We start from the raw sequence: 21,490 nt of genomic DNA, 5'->3' as shown, positions 1-21,490 counted from the left end.
GTGAGTGAAAAATGGGATCAGTGAAAATGTTTGGGATAAACTGTGCTTTGAAGCAGCAGTGCATGGAAGCCAAAAAGCTGTGAAAATGTTTACTGCTGTTGATACAAGCAGTTGTCAAGGCAGAGGTGGACACACAGGCACACCTCACGGGGCTTGTCGGAGGTGCCTCCCTTGGAAAGGATTATTCAGCCCTCAGCCACCACTCAGACAGCAGCACACGAGGTGTGTGCTGACAGCCAGCCCCAGTCCACTCTGCACCTTGCTGGTTGCCAGAAAAGTAATGAGCAAACACTTCCGCTTTCAGGCTGTCCCCTCCCTCTCCCTACACCTGCAGCTAGAGCCAGGACTCTGCCTGGGACAAACTGGAACCTCCGTGGCAGCAGCTGGGCTGGGAGCGGGGGAAAGCTGACCCAACGAAGAAAGACCGAGTGAAAGAGGATTGGAGCACAGCTGGGAGCCGTCGTGAGTGTGGGATAGGACACCAGCACTGAGCGGCAGGTTTTCCCAAACAGCTGAGTCCTCAGCTCCTGGGGAAGATGAGTATTTCATCGGAGCACAAGCCCCTTGGGAAGCAGGTCACCGGCAGCCTGCATATGGTGAGTAAGGTATGTCCTCAAGGGCGCAATTCCCTCATGCGGGATCAAAGCACCCCTGTTGGGCTACATTTGAGTGAGGCTTTTTTTCCCCCATATGCTAATCTGAAGACACCAGGCCTCACCAAATATATCCCTAAGAAGAAGATTCTAGTTAAAAACTAGACTGACTCTGGCCTGTTTGCTCCTGTTGTGTTACTGGAGGGTCAGGTCTCTCACAGGCATGCAAGATGTGACAACAGCAAATAACCAGAGTTGTTCTTCTCCCTTGGCAAGAAATGAAATTCAATTAATATGAACTTTAATTGGTCAGTTCCCTAAATAAAAGCCTGTTGTAGGTTTTGGGGTTTTCAGTAAATCTTATGAGTCTCTAATGATGCCAAAGCTGCCCTGTGTTGTTGACATGCAGGATCATCAGGTGGGAGCAGTAGTTTTTCTAGCTATAAGGAAAATTAATGGCAGTCTCAGACAAGCAGCATGTTACTAGGCAGAAATCAGTGAAGGGATTATTTCTTTCTACTCTCCTCTGCCCTCAATCTATTCACTCTGCCCTCAGTTTGTCTTCTTGGCTAAAGCTGAACAATCTCTTCTCCAGATCTCTCTGTATTAAGAAAAGCCAACCTTCCTACCTTGCACTTTTCAGATGTATGTTGCAAAATGCTTCCCTATGGAAATAACTGTTTTACAGATATGTAAGCTGGGGCACAAATAGATGGAGTGACTTTCCCGAGCATCACTTTGCTGGCTAATTACAAAACTGAGAATCAGCTGCTGCCAGTACTTCCAATCCACTGGGAACCACTTTGATGCCAGGCTAAAACCATTAATCAAGATGCAAGAACATGAAGCTGGGCTAGTGTATTAAGGAATAACATGTTATCCATTTGTATTAGTGACAAACAGCACGAAACATCTGACCTGCCATCTGAAAAAGGAGTAAAGGCTCAAAAGCTTGAGTTTCTCCTGTCAAATTGTCCCTGGTGGGGAGTGCTGTGTGGAGCTCTTGGACTAATAGCAAATCTCCTAGGGAGAGACTTGACTACAGAAACAGCTTTGGGCTGTGTTTTTCAGTAGGTCGAAATCACAAGATAGTCTCAGACAGAATAGTGCTCATCATCTTTACCCAAGTGCAAATGATTGCTCTTGAAATGAAACTACTCACACTAGTGCAAAGAAATATTCCAGCAGGGTCTTTGGCCTGAATCTCCCATTGCTTTCCTGGTTTGCTTAGGGTGTGAACAAATTTCTGCTAAATCTGATAGTCTGCTCCTGTTTAAAGGGAAGGTCTCCCATTGCACCAGGCTGTCTGTTCCTAGTCCCAACCTTTTGTCAGCTCTGTGCTCGTTAAATCCTCTGTCAGCCAATCCAGCTCACTAAGATGAAAGAGAAGCAGAGCTGGCAGGAGGTGACCAAGAGAGCACATAGAGAGGTACAAGAACAGGACAGGGAGAGGGCATAGGAGCCCCTCATTCTCTTGGTGTGCGCTGTGAGATCAGCGCATGTCATCCCGTGGGTCCCATGTGATCCAGCTAAGCACTTAGGTACACACTTCACCTGAGGCATGTGACCAGCAGCACTGAGGCAGTTCCTTTCGTGATCAGAGCCAAGAAAGTGCAGGTGAGCTTCTGGAAAATAGGGTTGTTTATTGACTCATGCCTTCCCAATGGCAGGTGTGGCCCTGGCCTGGCTTGTGACTTGCATTACAGTAGTGCTGGCAGGAGGAAATGAACTGTCTTATTTCTTTTTTCCCTTTTCTTGTCATCTGCTGAGTACTACATAAAATGACCAGGTGCAAAGGGAAGCTAGTAAAATTTTTCAGAACTGAACATACAGGAGGGTCAATTTAAAAAGTCCATCTTTCCAGGTATTCAGGCCTCCTTCAATTCTCACAATGGTGTTAATACAGAGGGTTAAAAAAATGCAAACAAACACACAATCTTTACATTTTTCCATTTTAAGTCCATGTCAGTTGCATTAAATATTTCCTTTACTTCGTAGCTAAAGCCATCATACATTTTAGGTGCTTTGCTAAACAGCTTCTGTCTTGCACCTCTGACACAATGGATTTTTGTGCCTTGCTTGCAGCTGAACCCTCAGATGAGTGGAAGCCAATTCCACCTATTTATAAAGTTTAAAGAGCTTTAGTTTCTCCTTTGAAGAGGAAAGAACAGTTCAGATGATAAAAATTAAATAGCACAGCTTTAGGCTCTATCTTTGTCCCTCTGCACATGGGGTGGGTGAGAGCTCACGTCCTGCTCTTGCTGTAGGTGGCCCACAGGGACAATGCTTGTTAGCGACTTAGGAGATCAATGTTGTATCCCCTCGTCACTCCCAGCTTTCCTAGGCAGGGTAGTCCTTTTCCCTCTTCCCACCAGGAAAATACCACTTTCCTACATCCCAAAGATGAGGTGAGGACTTAGCCATGTAGAAATGTCCAAGTCTCTGCTGCTCTGGTGATGAGAGCTGTATAAGCACCCTGATCCTGATTTTTGCAATAAATCAGGTGGAGGTTCCCATCTGATACCCACAAAATGAGAGCTCATACCGCTCTTCACACCATCATTCCATCCTCCAACCACAATCATCTATCTTTTCCTTGGCACTTCCATGTTGATGACCTCAGACTGATAATGCATGTGGCTTTTTTTTTCCCCTTTTTTTTTCAGTTGTCACCAATTGTGGAGTTAAATGTTGGCGGGGAGATGTACACAACAACGCTGAGCACCTTGAAGAAACACCCTGGCTCCAAGCTGGCAGAGATGTTCACCGGCCAGCCCAAACTCAGGACTGACTCTGAAGGGAGGTTCTTCATCGACAGGCCAGGCACCTACTTCAAATACATCTTGGAGTACCTGCGCAGTAACCAAGTGCCCACCCAGTGCATCCAGGACGTCTACAAGGAGGCATTGTTCTATGATATAGAGCCTTTGATCAAGCAGCTTGAGGACTCCCCACAGATCTTCGGGGAACTCGTGGCAAGGAGGCAGTTTCTGGCTCGTGTGCCCAACTACAGTGAGAACATCGAACTGATGATCCGCATTGCGAGGGCAGAAGCGGTCGCATCCCGACAGTCCAGCGTCATCGTATGCGTGGTCAGAACCGAGGAGGACGCAGCCAGGTGTCAGGATGCCTTGAACAGTTTGGACATGGATAAAAAATCCGTGGTGAAGTTTGGCCCCTGGAAGGCTGTGCCAAGTATTTCTGATCTGCTGGACTGCATTCAAATGGATGTTGAAGCCAAAGGGTATAAAATATCCTTTCAGCCCCATGTTGCTGAAAAAGGTTTTCGCTTCAAATCGCATGACTTCTTCTACAAGTTCATGTTCACCTGGTGGTAGCAAAAAGTGCCACCATTGATAGGGAACATCAGAAAGCAATCGCTGGAACAAATTAACCTGGACTGTGCAGACTAAACCACGAGCTACCAGAGGGACAAGAAGAAAGACACAGGCCAATGAAAGGATCTCTTTTGGCTGTTTTCCATACCAAAGAGCACTTAAGAGCCACTTTACTTGGGGTTTAGGGGATAACTTTTTAGGAGTTTTAAAAGGCTCCAGAAAAAGGAGGAATTTTACTCTTCAGTGTTGCTTACTATTCATTCAGTTCAAAGAGATGGATCTGTGAATTGAGCCAACCTCACTCAACCTAAGGGAAAAGAATAATCCCAAATATGTCTCGTGGACATGAGGAATTGCTTTCTCAGTGCAAATGGGAACAGGCCACATATGTGGAAATCCTGAATGAAACAGTGATAGTACCACATACTCAAATTAAATTTGTTTCTAAATGGGAAGGCAAAAGCTATTCATCTCCTGCCTTTCTACACTAGAATCTGGGTAAAAAGGAAGGATTCAGTGTCCTATGATCGCTTCTTATTCCTCCAGCAGGCAGCCTACTCTCTAGTCAATGTATTTATTACCATTATTTATTATTTGTTCTGAAGGAAAGACAGAGAACCTCAGCTACGGTCCAGGATCAACACAAGGCAAAAATACCTTCACTGATGTGAGGAGTTTATAATTTAAGGACACACACTCCTCCTTCAGACCACACAATCTTAATCTTTTTCTTATGACATTCATTATTATGATGATGCTATTTCTAACTACATAAACTCCTGGAAGAATTGGGAAAACCTGCCATGATTTGGTGGGAAGAAAGTGGTACTGAAGCAACAGCCTGCAAATTCTCTTTTATCGAACACAACTTGCATTCTACAAGGTGTTTTAAAAAATCTTAGAATTTGAAAGTTTATTTTTATACTGGAAATGGCTTGGGTTTAATCGCTCTGAGAATCATAATGGCTGATTTGATAAAGACCATATTTCCTTTACTTCTCGGAAGATGGATTTCTTCCAGTCAAGGACAGTAACCCTAGAATCATAGGATGGTCCCTGGGATTTCAAATAAATAAATTTCAAGCTTTTTTTGAATGATGCAGAAGTGCTTTATTTACTGACATTTTCCCCCTCAAGACCCCCGAATCCTAAAGATCTGAAGTTTTGTCTTTAGGGTAACAGATTTGAACCACTCCTAATTAAGCTGTGTTTCAGATGTGCTTATCCTAGCACGGACCTCCCCCCAGTGACAGCCACGAGTCACTCCAGCAGCTGCAGGGCAGTTCTGCTGTAGGTGTGAAGGGACTCTGAGATCTCCCACATTTATAACCTTGGTAAGAATGGACACGGTCAGTGTCTGAGAGGACAAAAATGTTTAGGAAATGGGGTCTTTTGATTATAACCGAGTGGTTGGTGTTGCTCATCCTGGAAGACGAGAGATTGAGGAGGCCTCCCAGCGGACAAAAGGCTGCTTTAAAGAGATCTGTTTCACTGTGTACATATTAAGGGTGGGGAAACTGGCTTAAGTCACAACAACAGAGATGAAAATTAGATATTAGGAGAAAAAAATCTCAGTATAGAATAGTTAAAGCCTCACATCAACCAACCTCCCAAATCTATAGGACTGCTGCCATGAGAAACTTTAATTGGCGCACACTCGAATCCTGTGTTCAGTTTGGGGTCCCTCACTCCAAGACGGACATTGAGGCCCTGGAGTGTCCTGGAGAAGGGCAGTGGAGCTGAGGAAGGGTCTGGAGCACAAGTCTGATGAGGAGTGGCTGAGGAAGCAGGGGGTGCTCAGCCTGGAGAAATGGAGTCTCAGGGGGACCTTATTGCTCCCTACAACTGCCTGAGAGGAGGATGCGGCCAGGTGAGGGGCAGGACAAGAGAAATGCCCTCAAGTTGTGCCAGGAAAATCATCAGGAAAAACGTATTCACTGAAAGGCTGCTCAGACATTGGAACAGGCTGCCCAAGGAACTGGTCAAGTCACCATCCCTGGAAGTGCTCAGAAAATGTGTGGATGTGGCACTTGGGGACAGAGTTTAGTGCTGGGCTTGCCAGTGCTGGGTTAATGGTTGAACTGGATGATCGTAGAAATTTTTTCTGACTTTAGTGATTCTACGATTCTGATGGAAATAAATTTTCTAATTATTTTAAATTAACTATTTTAATTAATCATAAGCAGTATATTATTTATTAGCATTGCATTAGTCTTAAGTCGCTTTTAGCCAGCATGTAGGTAAGTTTCTTTACACACGCTGTTATTGTTAAGAGTTTGATTGGGAAAATCATTGAAACTTTAAGTTTTGATAAATTAGCCCTGATATACTTTGATGGCCAAAACCTGTGAGAGAGAGATGTGTATTTCTGAAAGTGGACAAAAAAAATTACAGAATTTATAGACTACAGGGGCATTTTGCAGAAACCAGAAGATAACAAGAGATTGACAAAGACTCTTCAGTATGTGCTGCAAAACTCCCTACCTGGAAAAAGATGTCAAAAAGACTGAGAAATGGGGACTGATTAACGTGAGAAATAAACAACCAATAGAGGACAGAATACTCATTGATGAAAAGAATAATATAATTTAGAACCAATAAACAGCCGTTTCTTTGTTTGCTAAAAAAGCAGAAATAGGTGGGAAAGTCGGCTTAAAATCGAATACTGGTGAAACCTGGGCGTACTTTGAGGGCAAACAGCGCGGGGCACACGCCCTGGGCCGGGCTGGGCCGGTGGCTCGGCCTGCGGGCGCGCCCAGCCGCGGCCGCCATGTTGGGCCCGCGTCCCCATGGCAACGGGAGGCCGCCGGACCATCGAGCGCGGCCTCCGGGCGGAAAGAGAAGCCGCGCCCGGGCCCCTCCCCGCGCATCTCTATGGCTCCTCTTCCGGGTTGCGCGGCGGCGTCATGGCGGCGCACCTGAAGAAGCGGGTGTATGAGGAGTTCACCAAGGTGGTCCAGGTAACACGTCAGCCCTGGGCCAGAATGGACGGCTCCGAAGTCTGCCGCGTGGCGGGAGGTGCCGGCGGGTGAGGCGGAGCTGTGGGGAAGCCCGCCGGCCCAGCCCGGCGCCGAGCCTGGGAGCGCCCCCCGCTCGCCAGGCGTCGGGGCTGGGGCGGCCCCTGAGGGGCTGAGGAGGAGCGGGACGGGTCGGCCCAGAGTTTAAGAAGGGTGGAGCTGCCGGAGGGGAGAGGTCTTAGGGAAGATGTTCCCCTCAGGGTGGGCAGGGAGAGAGGTTGTGGAGTCTCCCTCACTGGAGATACTCAAGAACCGTCCGGGCGCAGTCCTGCGCGGTGTGCTCTGGGATGACCCTGCTTGAGAGGGAGGTTGGACGAGATGACCCACTGTGGTCCCTTCCAACCAGACCCGTTATGTTGATTCTTTGACCTTAGCAGGGCCGGGATTGCTGCGGGGAAGAGGAAGCATCCCCCAGCCCGCCACTGGGGAAGGAACTGCAGGGAGTTTCTGGGCTGCTGCAGGCCGGTGGGAGTGGGAGAAGTCGTGTTTGCCCTGGATTAGTTGTTTGGTGTTGGAAGCAGCAGGATTTGACCCAGCCTGGGGTGGGGAGAGGCCGTGTTTTGCGGGGACAGGGCTGGGCAGGACAGCAACAGCCACAGCGGTCTGAGGATGGGTTTCTTCCTCAGGCAGATGAAAGAGGGGCTAGTGACTGCCGTGGACATGGGAGGCTCCTTAGGCCTTGCCACTTTCAGTCTGGGAGGGAGTGGGCTGGATCTGCTATTTCTGAGCCGTGTCCCTCTGCCCACAGCAGCAGCATGAGGACCTGTCCACTAAGAAGCTGCGGCTCACCAAGCCCAGCAAGTCAGCAGCGCTCCACGTGGACCTGTGCAAAGCCACCTCGCCTGCAGATGCCTTGCAGTACCTGCTCCAGTTTGCCAGGAAACCTGTGGAAGTGGAGAGCGTGGAAGGGGTTGTCAGGATCCTGCTGGAGCATTATTACAAGGTGGTGAAGCTGGGAGCCAAACATGCTTGCTCCTTCTGCTCCTGTTTGCTTGGTGTGGGATGTTGAACAGGGGCTCACGGGCTCCTGTGTTGCTGACTCAGTTTCCAGTGGCCTGGGCTGAGAGTGAACAGCTGTAGCCCTTGGCCCAAGTGATTTCTGATCGTGTTACTTGGTCCCTGTGCTGATGTTTTCAGCAGCCTGTGACGAGTTATCCCTGCACGTGGCCTGTGTGGAGGTTAACTTGGTGAGGGGCAAAAGACCTGTCAGGTTTTCCAGGGAGCCCAGCTGTCTAGAGCTGTTTCAGCTTTATCTAACACTTTCCTGAGTGATGTGTCCTTACCTTATTCTTAATTTTCTCTAGCAGTGGAGAAACCTTTTAGCTATTGCTTATGTGGTAAAAACCAGCACTTTTGAAATCACAGAATCATGAAATGGTTTGATTTGGAAGGGGCATTTAAGATTATCCACTTCTGACCCCTCTGCAAGGGCAGGGACACCTTCTGTTAGACCAGGTTGCCCAAAGTTCCATCCAGCCTGGCCTTGAATACTTCCAGGCATGAGGCAGCTTCCCTGGGCAGCACCTCACCACCCTCTCAGTAAAGAATTTCTTCCTAATGTCAAGTCTATGAAAAAACTGTCAGGGATTGGTCTCTTCTTCATTTAGCAAGCAGTAGAACAAGAAAATGGCCTCAAGCTGCTCCAAGGAGATTTAGATGGGACATTTGGGAAACTTTCCACGCTGAAAAGATTATCAAGCACTGGAACAGGCTACCCAGGGTAGTGATTGTGTCACTGTCCCTGAAGATGTTTCAGAGATGAGTAGATGTGGCACTTGGGGATATTGCTTAGTGGTAGACTTGTCAGTGCTGGGTTAAAGGTTGGACTTGATCTTAGAGGTCTTTTCCAACATAAATTATTCTCTGATTCTATGAAATACAGAGTTCCTGGTCAAATAACACAGATTATTTGTGCTTGGAGTTTGTTTTTTAGCTTGTATTAGAAGAGAGACTCATGAATCTGCAGACAAGATCACACTGGCAAGAGCACAGCCTGTTATAGAATCCAGCTTTTAAAAATACTGCTTTCAAAACTACCCTAGCTGACATTACTTCACTTACAGACAAAATTTTCAAAATAACTTGTTTCTTTGCACTCCATAGTACTTAGACTTTTCTTGCTCATCCAAAAACCTGTCCCTGAAAGCTTTAACTGCAGTGGAAGTTATGTGATGATTTATTTGTTTGAAGTGTCATTGTTTTGTTTAAGGTCCTGTAGCCTCCTGCTCCTTCATCCCTATGTATTTTGGTAGGGCAGTCCCCATACAGTCCTGATGACAGTTTCCAGTGTTTAAACACATAACTTCAACTCTAAAATAAAAAATGCTTCTCAGTTCAGTTGAGAAAGGGACTACTACCTTGGGTGTCACATTTGTCACTTGGAGGCTGTGTGTGGTACTGAAGTCTCTCTTAAATGCTTGACAGATATAACAGTTGTAACTATAAAATTTCTTGGTGAAAGATGGGATATTTGTTGCTGTAATATTTCTGCAACTCTGTGTTCAGTGTTGCACAAATGCTTTGTAAGATCCATGTATGACATCCAGATGACTTTTTGCCTTTCTACTCTGCATTGGATAGCCTTGGCATTACAATGAAGAGGGACCGTCCAGTTATGACCAGAAGTCTTGTGTGCATGAGTCTCTAGAAACCTCAAAATGAATCTTTAAAATGCATAAACTTTTGAAATTAATTTTAAAGGAGTATTAATTGATGAGGCTTATTTATGTAATTATCACCTGTGACAGCATTTGCTGTTTCTTAAATGAGTAGATGTATGTAGGTAATATATGTTGTTCTCTTTTTTTTTAACCTTGCTGTATTGGGGATTGTTTGGGGTGTTTTTTCCTTCCAGGAGAATGATGCCTCTGTAAGACTGAAGATTGCATCCTTGCTGGGGTTGTTGTCAAAGACTGCAGGATTTTCCCCAGACTGCATTATGGATGATGCCATTAACACCCTTCAGAATGAGAGTAAGCCTTACTTTTGATGTGGTGTTTGAGTCAAGGTGGAATCATGCTCTCAAAGGATTTGGGACAGTGGCAAGCCCTTACATCTCAGGTGTATGATTGGGAATTGCTTCTTGGAGTACTTATTTTCTGGTTTTGTGAATGATGACAGATAACACCGTGTTCTAAAGAGGAAAAGAGTGTTCCTCTGACCTGTCTGCTCTATCTTTTTGTTCTAAAGGAGTGCAAAATTTGCTATTGGATCTCCATGTGAGAGCTGTTCCTTCTGAGGTTCTCTGTTCTACAGGACAGTTTTGCTTAAAATGGAAATGTGTTTGAAGAGTTTTTTGTATTATGCTAGAGGCCAGCTCATCAAGTTGTATCAACAGGAGTGTAGCCAGCAGGTCTAGGGAGGGTATTACACCCTTTTACTCAGCACTGGTTAGGCCACATCTGGAATACTTTATCCAGTTTTGGGTTCCCCAATGCCAGATGAGTGCTGGTAAGGTTGGACAAGTGCAGCAGAACCACTGAGGTGGTAGAGGACTGGAGTATGTGATGTACAAGGCATAGCTGAGGGAGCTGGGCTAGTTCAGGCCTTGAAAGGTTTCAGGATGGCCTTCCAATGTGGATCAGTCTGTGATCCTGTAGCCGGTAAGAGTTCAGCAAAGTAGTGCATAGCCTTTCACTCTTCTGTTTTGCAGAGTCTCACCAAGTCCTTGCTCAGCTGCTGGACACCCTGTTAGTGATTGGCACAAAACTCCCAGACAACCCATCTGTCAGGATGAGGCTGGTGGAGGTAGCCTGCAAGGTAAGGAGGCCTCCCTGTGCCAGGAAACTTTTGTCACTGCCACAAGAAAAAAAAAAGAAGGTAGTCAGTATTTAAATAATTTTCATTTTTCTCAACAAACTGTTACAATACATTAATAACTGCTAGGAAACAGCACAATGTTTCAAAGGGCTGAAAGAACATAAGAATCCAGTTACATCTGCTTGTCTCTTGTTCCCCAGCATCTGACAGATTCTTCTCATGGTGTAAGGAATAAATGTCTTCAGCTAATTGGCTGTCTTGGCCCAGTGGAAAAAGGTGTTGCAAAAGAGGCTGAAAGCCAGGCGGCCAAAGATGTCCAGAAGATAATAGGAGATCATTTTAATGATCAGGACCCTCGAGTTAGGACTGCAGCTATAAAAGCCATGGTAAGTGTAGCTGGTACCGTGGAAGAAATGGTTTGGGGTTGTATCAGGAAGCTGAGAGAGTGCTGCAAACTAACACTAAAGAGGTTTGTTTCAGAGATTATTTTAATTGACTTAGTAAAAGCCTGTTCAGTGTATCAAAAGTACCTGAAAAAATAAGCTAGATCTTGAAATATTAGAGTAACATGAGATCTCGAGGTATTTGAGTGATTCATAACTTCTGTTTCAGGTATAGCTGAAGAAGCTTTTCAACTTGTTCATTCTTTTGAGTGTGTGTAGGTTCTTTCTTTTAGTGACAAATTTATTTCTTGATTTAGTATTGGTTGCCAGAATAAACCATTAGTGCTCCAAAATGCAGTAGGTATCTGCTTATGATAGGAAGCCTGTGTGATAAGTCCAGAAGGAATTTTGTTTGTTTTAAAGCAAACATTTATGTTTTGCTTCATAGTTACATTCATTAACATTCTCTAACTGTTCATGAGATATACTTTATACTGGGGTTTTTTTTTGTGTGGGGGCCCTTCAGAAGCTTTTAGCTTTGCAGAAATGACCATGCATTTCAAAATACTGCTCAATGTGAGTTGCCTGCGAGTGTATGGGGATACAGAAGTTTCTCTATTACCCCTAAAGTTTATAATAATGTTCCATCTAATGTGATGGTCAACAAGGACCTTTGAATCAATGTTATTAAACTCCAGAGAAAGAAGGAAGATGCATTTGAGGAGATCAGATTGCACTTGAATCTCTCTGAAATCTCCCTCTCCTGCGTGTTGTACTTATCCTTCTAAAAAGAAACAATGTAGGACACTGCTGTCCCTGTGGTTCAGTAACAGAAAGATTGCCAATGAGTTTTCATGCCATGTAAATGTGAGTTTTGGATCCATGTTTCAGGAATGGTAATAAAGGGATTAATTATCTGTTTTAGTTATGGTTGAATATGGCTAACACTAAAAATTATTTGAAGGTTGGGAGAATGAACAGGCAGTGTATTTGTGTAAATTGTTTTTCCTTAATCTGAGTATGAATGACAATGAAGCTAAAAATTTATACTGCAGTAAAAATTATTATTTAAAATACTTGCAGCCAAGGTAATGCAGTATTTTAATTATAGTAGCTCAAACAGAAAAACTGTGGTGAAAACTTAGTCTGTGTCCCTTAAATCTGCACTTACACTTTCTTGCTTTGTTTTTTTCCCCTGTAGCTGCAGCTTCATGAAAGAGGACTAAAGTTACAGCAAGCTATTTATAGTCAGGTAAAACCTTGTATTTGTTTTGTACTTGTCTGCACATCTTTCTCTTTGAGTTCTCTGGCAGTGTGTTTTGTGAGGAGGAGGGCACTGAGCAGAGGAGGAGTATTTTACACTTAGGTTGCAGATATTCCTTGTTGTTGTATAACAGTGAAAATAAAAGGTTATTTTGCATCCATTGTGCTTAAATGCACTAAAGCATTTGCTTTGTTTTATATTGTTTGGGGAGGTGATCATGGGAAGGACAAGGCATTGCCAAGGCATTGCATTAAAGTCATTCCTGTCATCTGGCAGTCATAGTCTGGAAGCCTTAAACCTTTGTTCATTGGAGAGTATTCATGAAGCTTGTGTTTGTTGTATCAGTAAAGCTGTGCAGCTGCAGCCTGTGTCAAACCAGTCATATTGCAGACTCAACATTTCATCCTTCTTGCATAGTACAGGCAATTCTGGCGTTTATAACATATACCTGATTGACTTGATTAAATCTAGTCTGCCTGATCAAACTTGAAAATACCAGGGAGCAGCAGGGAAGACTGGATTAATTTTGATTTTTAATCTGTCCTAACTGTCTTGTGGTAAGGATGGTGCTGACATTGTGGGAAGTGAGTGAGGCTCAGGTGGGGATGTTTCAGGTGTACATGTTCTTTCAGGCCTGCAAGCTGTTGGCAGATGATTACGAGCAAGTGCGCAGTGCTGCAGTTCAGCTGATTTGGGTCCTCAGCCAGCTTTACCCTGAAAGGTACGTCCTGCTTGCACTGTCCTCAAAGTACTGGCCAAGTACTCATCCTAATCCTGGGAGTTTTGTGCTAGTAGGTCTGAGGAGGAGCTGTTAGCAAACTGATGTGTGCAAATGGCTGATGCCTGATGAGAATGCACTGATGCAGTGAAGCTTTGGTTCCTGGTATTTGGTGAACATTGATAGGAAATCAGCATGGTTGTTTCTTATTGATGCCATCCAGTATGGAATACAATTAACAAACTGATTTCTCTATGTCAGCATTGTCCCGATTCCTTCTTCTAATGAAGAAATTCGCTTGGTTGATGATGCTTTTGGAAAAATTTGCCATATGGTTAGTGATGGTTCCTGGGTTGTAAGAGTACAAGCTGCAAAGTTATTGGTAAGTTGCATTATTTTCTTCTCTAGCAGAGAATAGTTTCTCTTAAGTTACTTGACTTTTCATATATGTTTGAAAATAAAGAATGGGAGGATGTTTAAAACTGTATAAATAAATTTCTCCCCGAATTCTGAGGTGAAAGAAATGAGGGAGGTTGAGGAAACCCAACAGTTTTTCAGCTCAACTGTGCTGTGATTCTTCCCTTGAGAGTAGATGGTTGAACATTAAAGAAAAAAACAAATCCCTGTCATAATTTCCTGCCTGTACTTCTCTACCACAGGACATGGGAACCAACTGAAATCAAGGAAAGCCACATTAACCTCAGTGGGAAAATAAGATGTTCTGATTCTTAAGTTCACTTTTTTAGACTCTGATGTACAATAGTGTCAGGTATTGCATAAAGCTGTTAGAATGAGTGGATAAGATTGGATGCCCTTTTGGGATAAGTCAGGAAATTATATGATGCAGTTTAGAATAATCCTGTTTCTTCCATTTGATTTTTTTTTTCATTAGGGTTCTATGCAACAAGTTAGCTCCCATTTCTTGGAGCAGACCCTTGACAAGAAGCTCATGTCAGATCTGAGGGTATGTAAGTGTTTGTCACTTAAATCACACAAGAGGTATGTTCATATGGAGTGTGCTTGTTCGCCTTGTCCTTGCCTGAAGGTTGCTGAGAGTTAATTGATGATGACAGGTTTTGTTTTAGATTAAAGTCAATGAAGCAATTGCTAGTTTTAGATTTCATTAACCAAGCATGTAAGAAACAGTTCTAGGCTATTCAAGTTTGCAACAACTGAGAGGTAAATATTTATGGTGTTTTGATAGTTTTTTGGCTAAAAACTTTGCCTATTGTGTATGGAAAGGTTGTATCCTAGTTCTAGGAGCAAGCTCTTGGAAACATCCTGCAGCATCTGATGAAAAAACATCAACATTTCAAGAAACATGAGTAGCAAAAGGCTACTCAGCACTGTGAGCAAAACTTTTCAGTAATGTTCCTTCCTTAAGCAACAGGCTCAAGGTTATGTTAATTTTTTTTCTGTCTACAAAAGAATGATGAAGAATTGCTGGTTTTTGTGTGCTGCTTTGTAAAGGCTGTTAAAGAAAGTGCTGTACAGCTTTATTTAGAGTGTGTGGGAAAAGGCGGCAGACTGGCAAGCACACTGAATGAATATCCCATTTTACACATTGCTGAACTCTGGATAGTATTGATAGCATTAAGGTATTTAATTGCAGTTTTACAAGTTGAACTGCAAAGTGATAGCATTTTACAGATCACTTACTGCCTTCTTCACTAGATGAGCCTGTTCTGACCCAGTTTGGCTGTTTTTACATTGTCTAAGAATATGTTAATTAAAATGTGTTTGTTATTATCCTTTCCCCACATCAAAACTACAGAGAGTTACTGGCAGTTAGAAATAACCATAGAAGAGTAGATACTGTTTGCTTTTCTTAGCACTTGCATGTGTGTCAATGTCTAAGCCTCCAGCTATGTCTGTTTTCAGATCCAGTTTCATATTTTGTTTGATCATCTTTTGAAGTTTACATGGTTGTAACTGAAATGCTTTTTTGGACAGAGGAAGCGCACTGCACATGAACGAGCCAAAGAGCTCTACAGCTCTGGGGAGTTTTCAAGTGGCAGAAAGTGGGGAGACGATGCTCCCAAAGAGGAGATCGATACTGGTGCTGTGAACTTGATTGAATCAGGAGCTTGTGGGGCTTTTGTTCATGGCCTGGAAGATGAGATGTATGGTAAGTGTTAAATGGCCACGGAACAGCTAAAGGGAGGAGATCTGTGTTGGCTGATGAGCATCATTGTGATCTCTGATATTGCAGTTGTTTCAAAGGTGCTATAGTGTTGCACAGAATTTTGGGTAGAAGTGTTCAGTTGGGTAGCAAAAGCAAATAGCTTCGTATAAGTGGTAAAGTTTTAGTAACATATATGGTAATAAGTGGCTTGCTTCTGGTCTTGCAAAAACCCACTGGGATTATTTTTTGTTGTTGTTGACTTAAATTTAACAGCTTCATGTGGACATAAATTGGCAGAGTTAGTTACTGCTGTTCAAAATTGGTGTTTTGTCAGCAGGAAGGAAATTCATAGAATCATTTAGGTTGGAAGATACCTCTAAGACCATTGATTCCAAATGTTAACCCAGCACTACCAATTCCACTACTAAACCATGTCCCTAAGTGCCACATCCTGATGATTTCTGAACACTTCCAAGGGTAGCGATTCCTCCACTTCCCTGTGTAGTCTGTTCCAGTGATTGACAACCTGAATGTTTTCAGTCTAAGCCTCTTCTGGTACAATGTGAGGATGGTATTTGCATAAACCATGAAAATTCCGAGCTCTGAATGTAATTTTTGAATTTGCCTTTAATGCTGCTGGAAGGATGAGGTTAAGTTAAAACATGCAAAACCACCATAACAAAAGTAGATTGTGTTTTAAAAGTGCTCCATGGGTTCTGCAAATTAATGCACGTTTTCCCAGTAGCTAAACTCTCCCTGAAGCTTGAAAGTGCACCTTCTTTTTTCCTGATTAACAATAAAAAATGTTTCACTGGTTCAGCCCCTTGCCCCAGTGAAACATGTTCTCCAGTTTCTTGAGTCACAGGTCTTGTGTCAGTATGATGCTGTTGAGGAATGTGGATAAAATGAACAAGTGAGAAATATACACAGCTCTCTCTCTTCACTGCAGCATTTTTAAATACTGCTGAGCTCTCCCTGACTGGCAGTGCTGCTTCATGTCTTGAATTCCATGTTGTAACTTAAATCTGAATTAGTGTGTCAGCTTATGAGAACAATATCAGCAAAATGTTTTTCTTCTCTTAATACCATGGGGTCTTAATGACCATGGATACTCAGAGCTGTGACAAAAGCATCATTACTGAGCAAGCAAGGGTCTTGCTGTCGGTGCATTTTTGTACTTGATCAGAATCCTGAGGAGTCAGATGTCTTCTTTAAGAACAATAGGCCTGAAATCTCCACACAAGTTAAAGTAAGTGTTTTCTAGATGAGCTAATTTGAGTGAAAACTGAAGTATGTTTAAAACAACGTTTGCAAGACATCAGATTAATTACCATTTTTCTGATCCTAGCACATAAATGTTATGGAAGCTAATGAGGATGATTATAGGGAAGAGAATCTCATCTCAGCCTAACCTTGTTATATTTGGGTATTCTTCAAATTCCTGCAATGTTTTACAGCATAAGTACACTCAGGATGCTTTCTGATCCTTTTTTTTACTTTAATTAAAATAATTTTAATATTTAGGTGGTGCCTTTTTCCTTTGTCTTGAGGAATCTGAAGTCAGCAGAAGACTTTCATTCTGTTAACTGCCAAAATGTTGATTCTCTGGGGATTTTCAGCAATTCATAAAGTGCTGCATAGCAAGTTAAAACTGCAGTGAAAGCTCCAAGCAATTAAAATGTCAGGAAGAATAAAACAACCACAGTGTAATTAAGTAAATCAGTTTGCTTAAGATACCAGTGTTAATGCTATGCTTGCAAAACACACTATGAAGTATGCAGTATTTATTGATGGATTGGAAACCTGTTTTTCACCTGCAGGTCCCTTTTGCAGATGCTTATGGCAGCAGCAGGGGCTGTATCAGAAGTGAGACTTGAAGATTTGCCTGTGAAGAGGTTCCCAGTGGGTCCCTGCTTAGGCTCTGTTGCCCTCAGCGTTTCCTTAGCATGTCCTGTCCCTAGCCCAGCCCTTGAAGAGTACAAGAGCTCACTGTTGGGTGAATGTCCTTTCAAACCAGACAGTTTTAATTAATTTACAGTGAATTCCCTGCTCCTCTTTTAACAGAGGTTCGAATCGCTGCGGTTGAAGCCCTGTGTATGTTGGCTCAGTCCTCGCCTTCTTTTGCGGAGAAATGCCTGGATTTTCTGGTTGACATGTTTAATGATGAAATTGAGGAGGTCAGATTGCAGTCAATACACACAATGAGAAAAATTTCCAACAACATCACGCTGCGGGAAGACCAGCTGGATACTGTGTTGGCTGTCTTGGAGGTAAGAAATTCTTGAGGAGGGCAAGAATTGCTTTCCTGCTTGCTTTGGGATGTTTAATTATGTACTGCTGATCAGTCCCTTCCTCTGAGAGCAAACCCACCCTTTTTTTGGTTTTTTTGACTCTGAACTCTGCCAAAGGTTCCTAAAATCTGGTAGCCTCTAAGTGCCAGGACAGCAGAATACTTCTGAAATAGACAAATTTTAGATAAAAACTCTTCCTTTGATCACTGTGCTGTTGCCTCCATGTGTTTCCTTCTGTCTTGTGTTGAGGTCCAGCACTCTGAGCACTTCACATTGCTTGCAGCTTCATTTTCTGTCTGTGTCCTTGACTCAGTTGCTTTGGCTACACCTTTGCTCTCCAAGCAGAGCTGGCCATGGGCCTGAGATCTTTCTTCTTTTGAGAGTGTTTGTCAGTGTGCTCTGCCATATAATTTTGAGTTTCCCCAACCAGCATTCTCCTGGTCGGTGTTCAGCCAGGATTCAGGGAATAGCACGAGTCAGCTGCTCTTTCTGGTTGATGAGGTGGATCCAGGAATAGATTTTGGCTGTATGAATGGTACTGTGTCAAACTGTCCTCTCAGACCTGATTTATTTGCTGAGCTGTAGCCCCTGAGGCATTTTTTTTTAATCTACTGCTTGTGGTAGGCAAGTTCCTGCTTCTTTTGGGAAGTGCCTTGGGAGGTGCTGCAAATCCACTATTTCAGTCTCTTCACCTTTTATTTCCTTGACCCAGGGCAGCAATTACTGCTCTCAGTTGTGCTTCAGGAAGAAGCAAACTAATTAAACCTATTTTATCAGTCTGTAACAAATGCTGTAGAGTATGATCTGACTTTGCAAATGCAGCAATGAGCTTTAGGTGCCTCACATTTTTTGTCATTATTTACATTTGCTTAAGCTGTGCATTGAGGTATGAGAATGTCCTGGTTAGGCTGGACTCTTCTGTGCTGACTTACCGTGTATGATAAACCCTACATGTATTGTGGTTTATATTATCATAATTATCATCAGGCATTGGGATAGCTTAAGTGTAGAATTAGTAATATTTAAATGGATTTATCTGATTCTGAAAGATGCTTGGTGCTTTTCTGTAAAATCCATCTTCCAGTACAAAAATAATTGATGTGGAAAAATACCATTAACTTTGGTGCCTAAATTGGTTCCAGCAGGATAAATATGGAACACCAGGGTGTTGAGGGTAATTTCTGTTTTCACCCCACTGCTTTCACTTTATCAGAATAATTGTACCAGGTACTCCTTGCTTTTCTGACCAGACATTGGAATTTGCTTTCCCTGTTGTCCTTGATCTCAGTTTCTGTTGTGTTCATCTCTGTCCCTTCATGGTCTTCTGCCTTGCTTGTCTCTGTGGTAACATTTCTGGTGGGTTTTATTAGTGGTCTGGAGTATGTTATGTCTGTGGTCATTCCAGTCCTCAGAGTTTGTCTTCTCTGTGGTCCTAGTCTGTCTTTGATCAATAAAAGCCCTTTGATCATTCAGGTTGTTGGCTGTCATTTAAGAGCCTTTACAAGAGGATTGCTCTTTCTTCTCTTGTGTAAGACGGTGATGAATGAGCTGTTAATACCTGGCAAATTATAATTTAGAAAAGGTAAAATCCACCATTGAAAAGCATCCAGTTTTTGTATCCTATCAAATTGTCATGATGTGTCCAGCAGCACCAGGCAAATGCTGATAGCAAGGAACATGGTGATACATGGAATGTATGGAATGTCAAGGTGGTTTTTGGCAGAAGGAATGTAATTAATTCAGCTGAATATTCTAGTCTGTCCAGCCACTGACATGTCCTCAGTGCTTACTCAGACCCTCTGGAGGCTGGTGACTGGCTGAAAGGCTGTGGAATTGAACTCCCTGGGTTGAAAATGATAAAAGGCTGCTGTGAAAATGCTAAAACAATTTTTGGTGATTGTTTTACTGAGTTGCCCAACACCTTCCTTTTCTGTTACTGCAAAGATACATCACCCCAACCAAGTAGTGATTTTTGGTCTGCTTGAGCAGGTCAGCAGTGAAGCAGTTCCCATTCATTCCAGTAAAGGAAGCACATAGGAGGATGAGACCAGGAGTCTCTGCAGCACTTGCCCGGTCTGTCACTTCATCTGTGCTTAGCTCTGGTGACTAGAAACAGGCACTGCTGTTCACAGACCACTTTTATTAACTCAGCCAAGGAACAGAGGCTGCCACGTTTAAAGTAAATGTGTGTGCAGGCATGTTTTGCTCAGCAGTGTCTGGATTGGGTTTTTATTTTAGGATTCTTCAAGGGACATTCGGGAAGCACTTCATGAACTGTTGTGTTGCACCAATGTTTCAACTAAAGAAGGCATCCATCTTGCACTGGTGGAGCTGCTGAAAAACCTGACCAAGTATCCCACAGACAGAGAATCCATATGGAAGTGAGTGTATTCAGTGTCCTTGTGTGTCTACTTACTTTCCTCTTCTTTTTAGTAAGTGAGGTGCTAGGAAATACTGAGGTTGCTAAGGAGGTAACAGGTATTGCAGGTGTACAGTCCTGTTACTCTGTAAATATGTACTTATTCATGACTGGTGTGGAAACTCTGTGTTGTTCTTGCTTGTCAATACTTGCACTGGGAATCCAGATCTGATGACCGCTCCTGGAAATGTCCCCCTATTCCAGGCACTCAGTGCATTCACAGGAAAGATGAATTCCATTTGAAACCTCATCTCTTCTATGCAAGTGTTTTTGCTTACTTGACATTGTGTTAAATAGTAATATTTACCAGCAGTTGACTGTATCAGTTGTGATAAGTGAATTGGCCATGTGGCATTATGCTGTCAGAGAAATTTTTCTGCCTAAGTAGAAAGAAGGAACTTTTGCATCAGTTTTTTTGGTTGTTTACAGGAAGCAATAAAGGGAATGGTGCTCCACACACATGGTTTGAGATGGAATTCTTAGATATTACTGGAAACACTTATTTTAGCCTGCTTTGACTTCCATATACTTTTACATTGTTTTTGGAGTTTGTGGATTTTGAGGTTTTACCTCCTCTCTTCCCTATTTTTCCCTTCCTAGAAAAAAAAAATGCACTCATTCATTAGTCTTTAGTATAAAAGTTTCCTGGATTGTATAACTCCAAGTGTTAACTATTTTGTAGACACTTTAAATTAAAATAAAAAAAAATACTGCTTGTCCTTTCAGTTTTCTCAGCTCCTATAAGATATTAATGCAAATGGGCAGTTGTAAAGAAACAGCGAGCTTGGACAGCAGGATTTTCTTGCTGACTGTCCAAAAGTGTTGCTGCACTATAAAGTGGTAATACTTTAGAATGTTGTGTTTTGAAATGTGCCTGTTTACTAACATATATTTCAATCTGTGTATTTCCAGATGCTTGAAGTTCCTGGGAAGCAGGCATCCCACTTTGGTGCTTCCATTAGTCCCAGAGCTGCTGAGCACACATCCGTTCTTTGACACTCCGGAACCAGACATGGATGACCCAGCCTGTATCTTTATTCATGAAGCCACTTGATAATTTTGACTGCAGTAGATTTTATTCATTATTTCCTGACTCTCACATTTCCTCAACCATTTTTCTCTGTAGCAGACAAACAATCCTGTGCCTGTTTCTGAATCCCTTTGCTCTTAGTTTGTTACTCAGCAAGTGATGGCAAAACTGTTGGCTGGAACCATCTTCATAAATAGCAGTGGACTATAATTGGTCTTTTTATGCTGTGATGAATAATCAAGCAATTTGTCAAGGTTTAGGCTTTGCAGATGAGCCCTTTGATGTTAAAATATTTGTCTAGTTTGCATTAATTTTGAGGATGCTTTAGTTTTTAAATAAGAAGAATGTTTATTTCATGTGTTTTCTTTTTAGGTAAAACTTTTGCTATGCTCACTTCTGTGCAGTTTATAAATCAGCACCATCTCTAAGTTCAGCAGTGCCTGAATCCCTATAAATGCTTTGAATTTTTCATCTTTCTGAAATAATTAAATATCAGAAATTCTTATATTATTGTTAGCTCTTCCAGCGCTTTAGAATATAAACAATTATTGAT

The 21,490-nt window shown here is 42.8% G+C and overlaps 2 protein-coding genes across 4 annotated transcripts in view; both read left to right on the top strand.

Annotated features, from left to right (window-relative positions):
• The first annotated feature begins 503 nt into the window (after positions 1-503).
• On the top strand, positions 504-3,931 carry KCTD14 (potassium channel tetramerization domain containing 14). Of its 2 annotated transcripts, none has more exons than XM_041414172.1 (2): positions 504-605; positions 3,260-3,931. In XM_041414172.1, the coding sequence occupies exons 1-2, from the start codon at positions 537-539 to the stop codon at positions 3,929-3,931; spliced, it is 741 nt and encodes a 246-aa protein (XP_041270106.1). In that variant the 5' UTR covers positions 504-536. The 2 variants fall into 2 exon arrangements, with proteins under 2 accessions (XP_041270106.1, XP_041270107.1); XM_041414173.1 differs by having other exon boundaries at positions 537-596.
• Positions 3,932-6,815: 2,884 nt separating this feature from the next.
• The window catches only part of INTS4 (integrator complex subunit 4), a 32,540-nt gene continuing 17,865 nt past the window's right edge, over positions 6,816-21,490 (top strand). The window contains exons 1-13 of one of the 2 annotated variants that reach the window (XM_041414166.1): positions 6,816-6,891; positions 7,697-7,891; positions 9,803-9,920; positions 10,601-10,707; positions 10,908-11,093; positions 12,292-12,342; positions 12,987-13,075; positions 13,334-13,454; positions 13,965-14,036; positions 15,026-15,200; positions 17,262-17,467; positions 19,727-19,869; positions 20,820-20,935. In XM_041414166.1, the coding sequence (XP_041270100.1) occupies positions 6,838-6,891; positions 7,697-7,891; positions 9,803-9,920; positions 10,601-10,707; positions 10,908-11,093; positions 12,292-12,342; positions 12,987-13,075; positions 13,334-13,454; positions 13,965-14,036; positions 15,026-15,200; positions 17,262-17,467; positions 19,727-19,869; positions 20,820-20,935 (1,633 nt within the window). In that variant the 5' untranslated portion in view covers positions 6,816-6,837. The remainder of the gene's footprint in view (positions 6,892-7,696; positions 7,892-9,802; positions 9,921-10,600; positions 10,708-10,907; positions 11,094-12,291; positions 12,343-12,986; positions 13,076-13,333; positions 13,455-13,964; positions 14,037-15,025; positions 15,201-17,261; positions 17,468-19,726; positions 19,870-20,819; positions 20,936-21,490) is intronic. The other variant, XM_041414167.1, reaches the window with a different exon arrangement.

This window comes from Onychostruthus taczanowskii, unplaced genomic scaffold (genome assembly GCF_017590055.1).
Source record: "Onychostruthus taczanowskii isolate IOZ18803 unplaced genomic scaffold, ASM1759005v1 scaffold44, whole genome shotgun sequence".
NCBI lineage: Eukaryota > Metazoa > Chordata > Aves > Passeriformes > Passeridae > Onychostruthus > Onychostruthus taczanowskii.
This window is presented reverse-complemented; position numbering and strand designations above follow the sequence as displayed.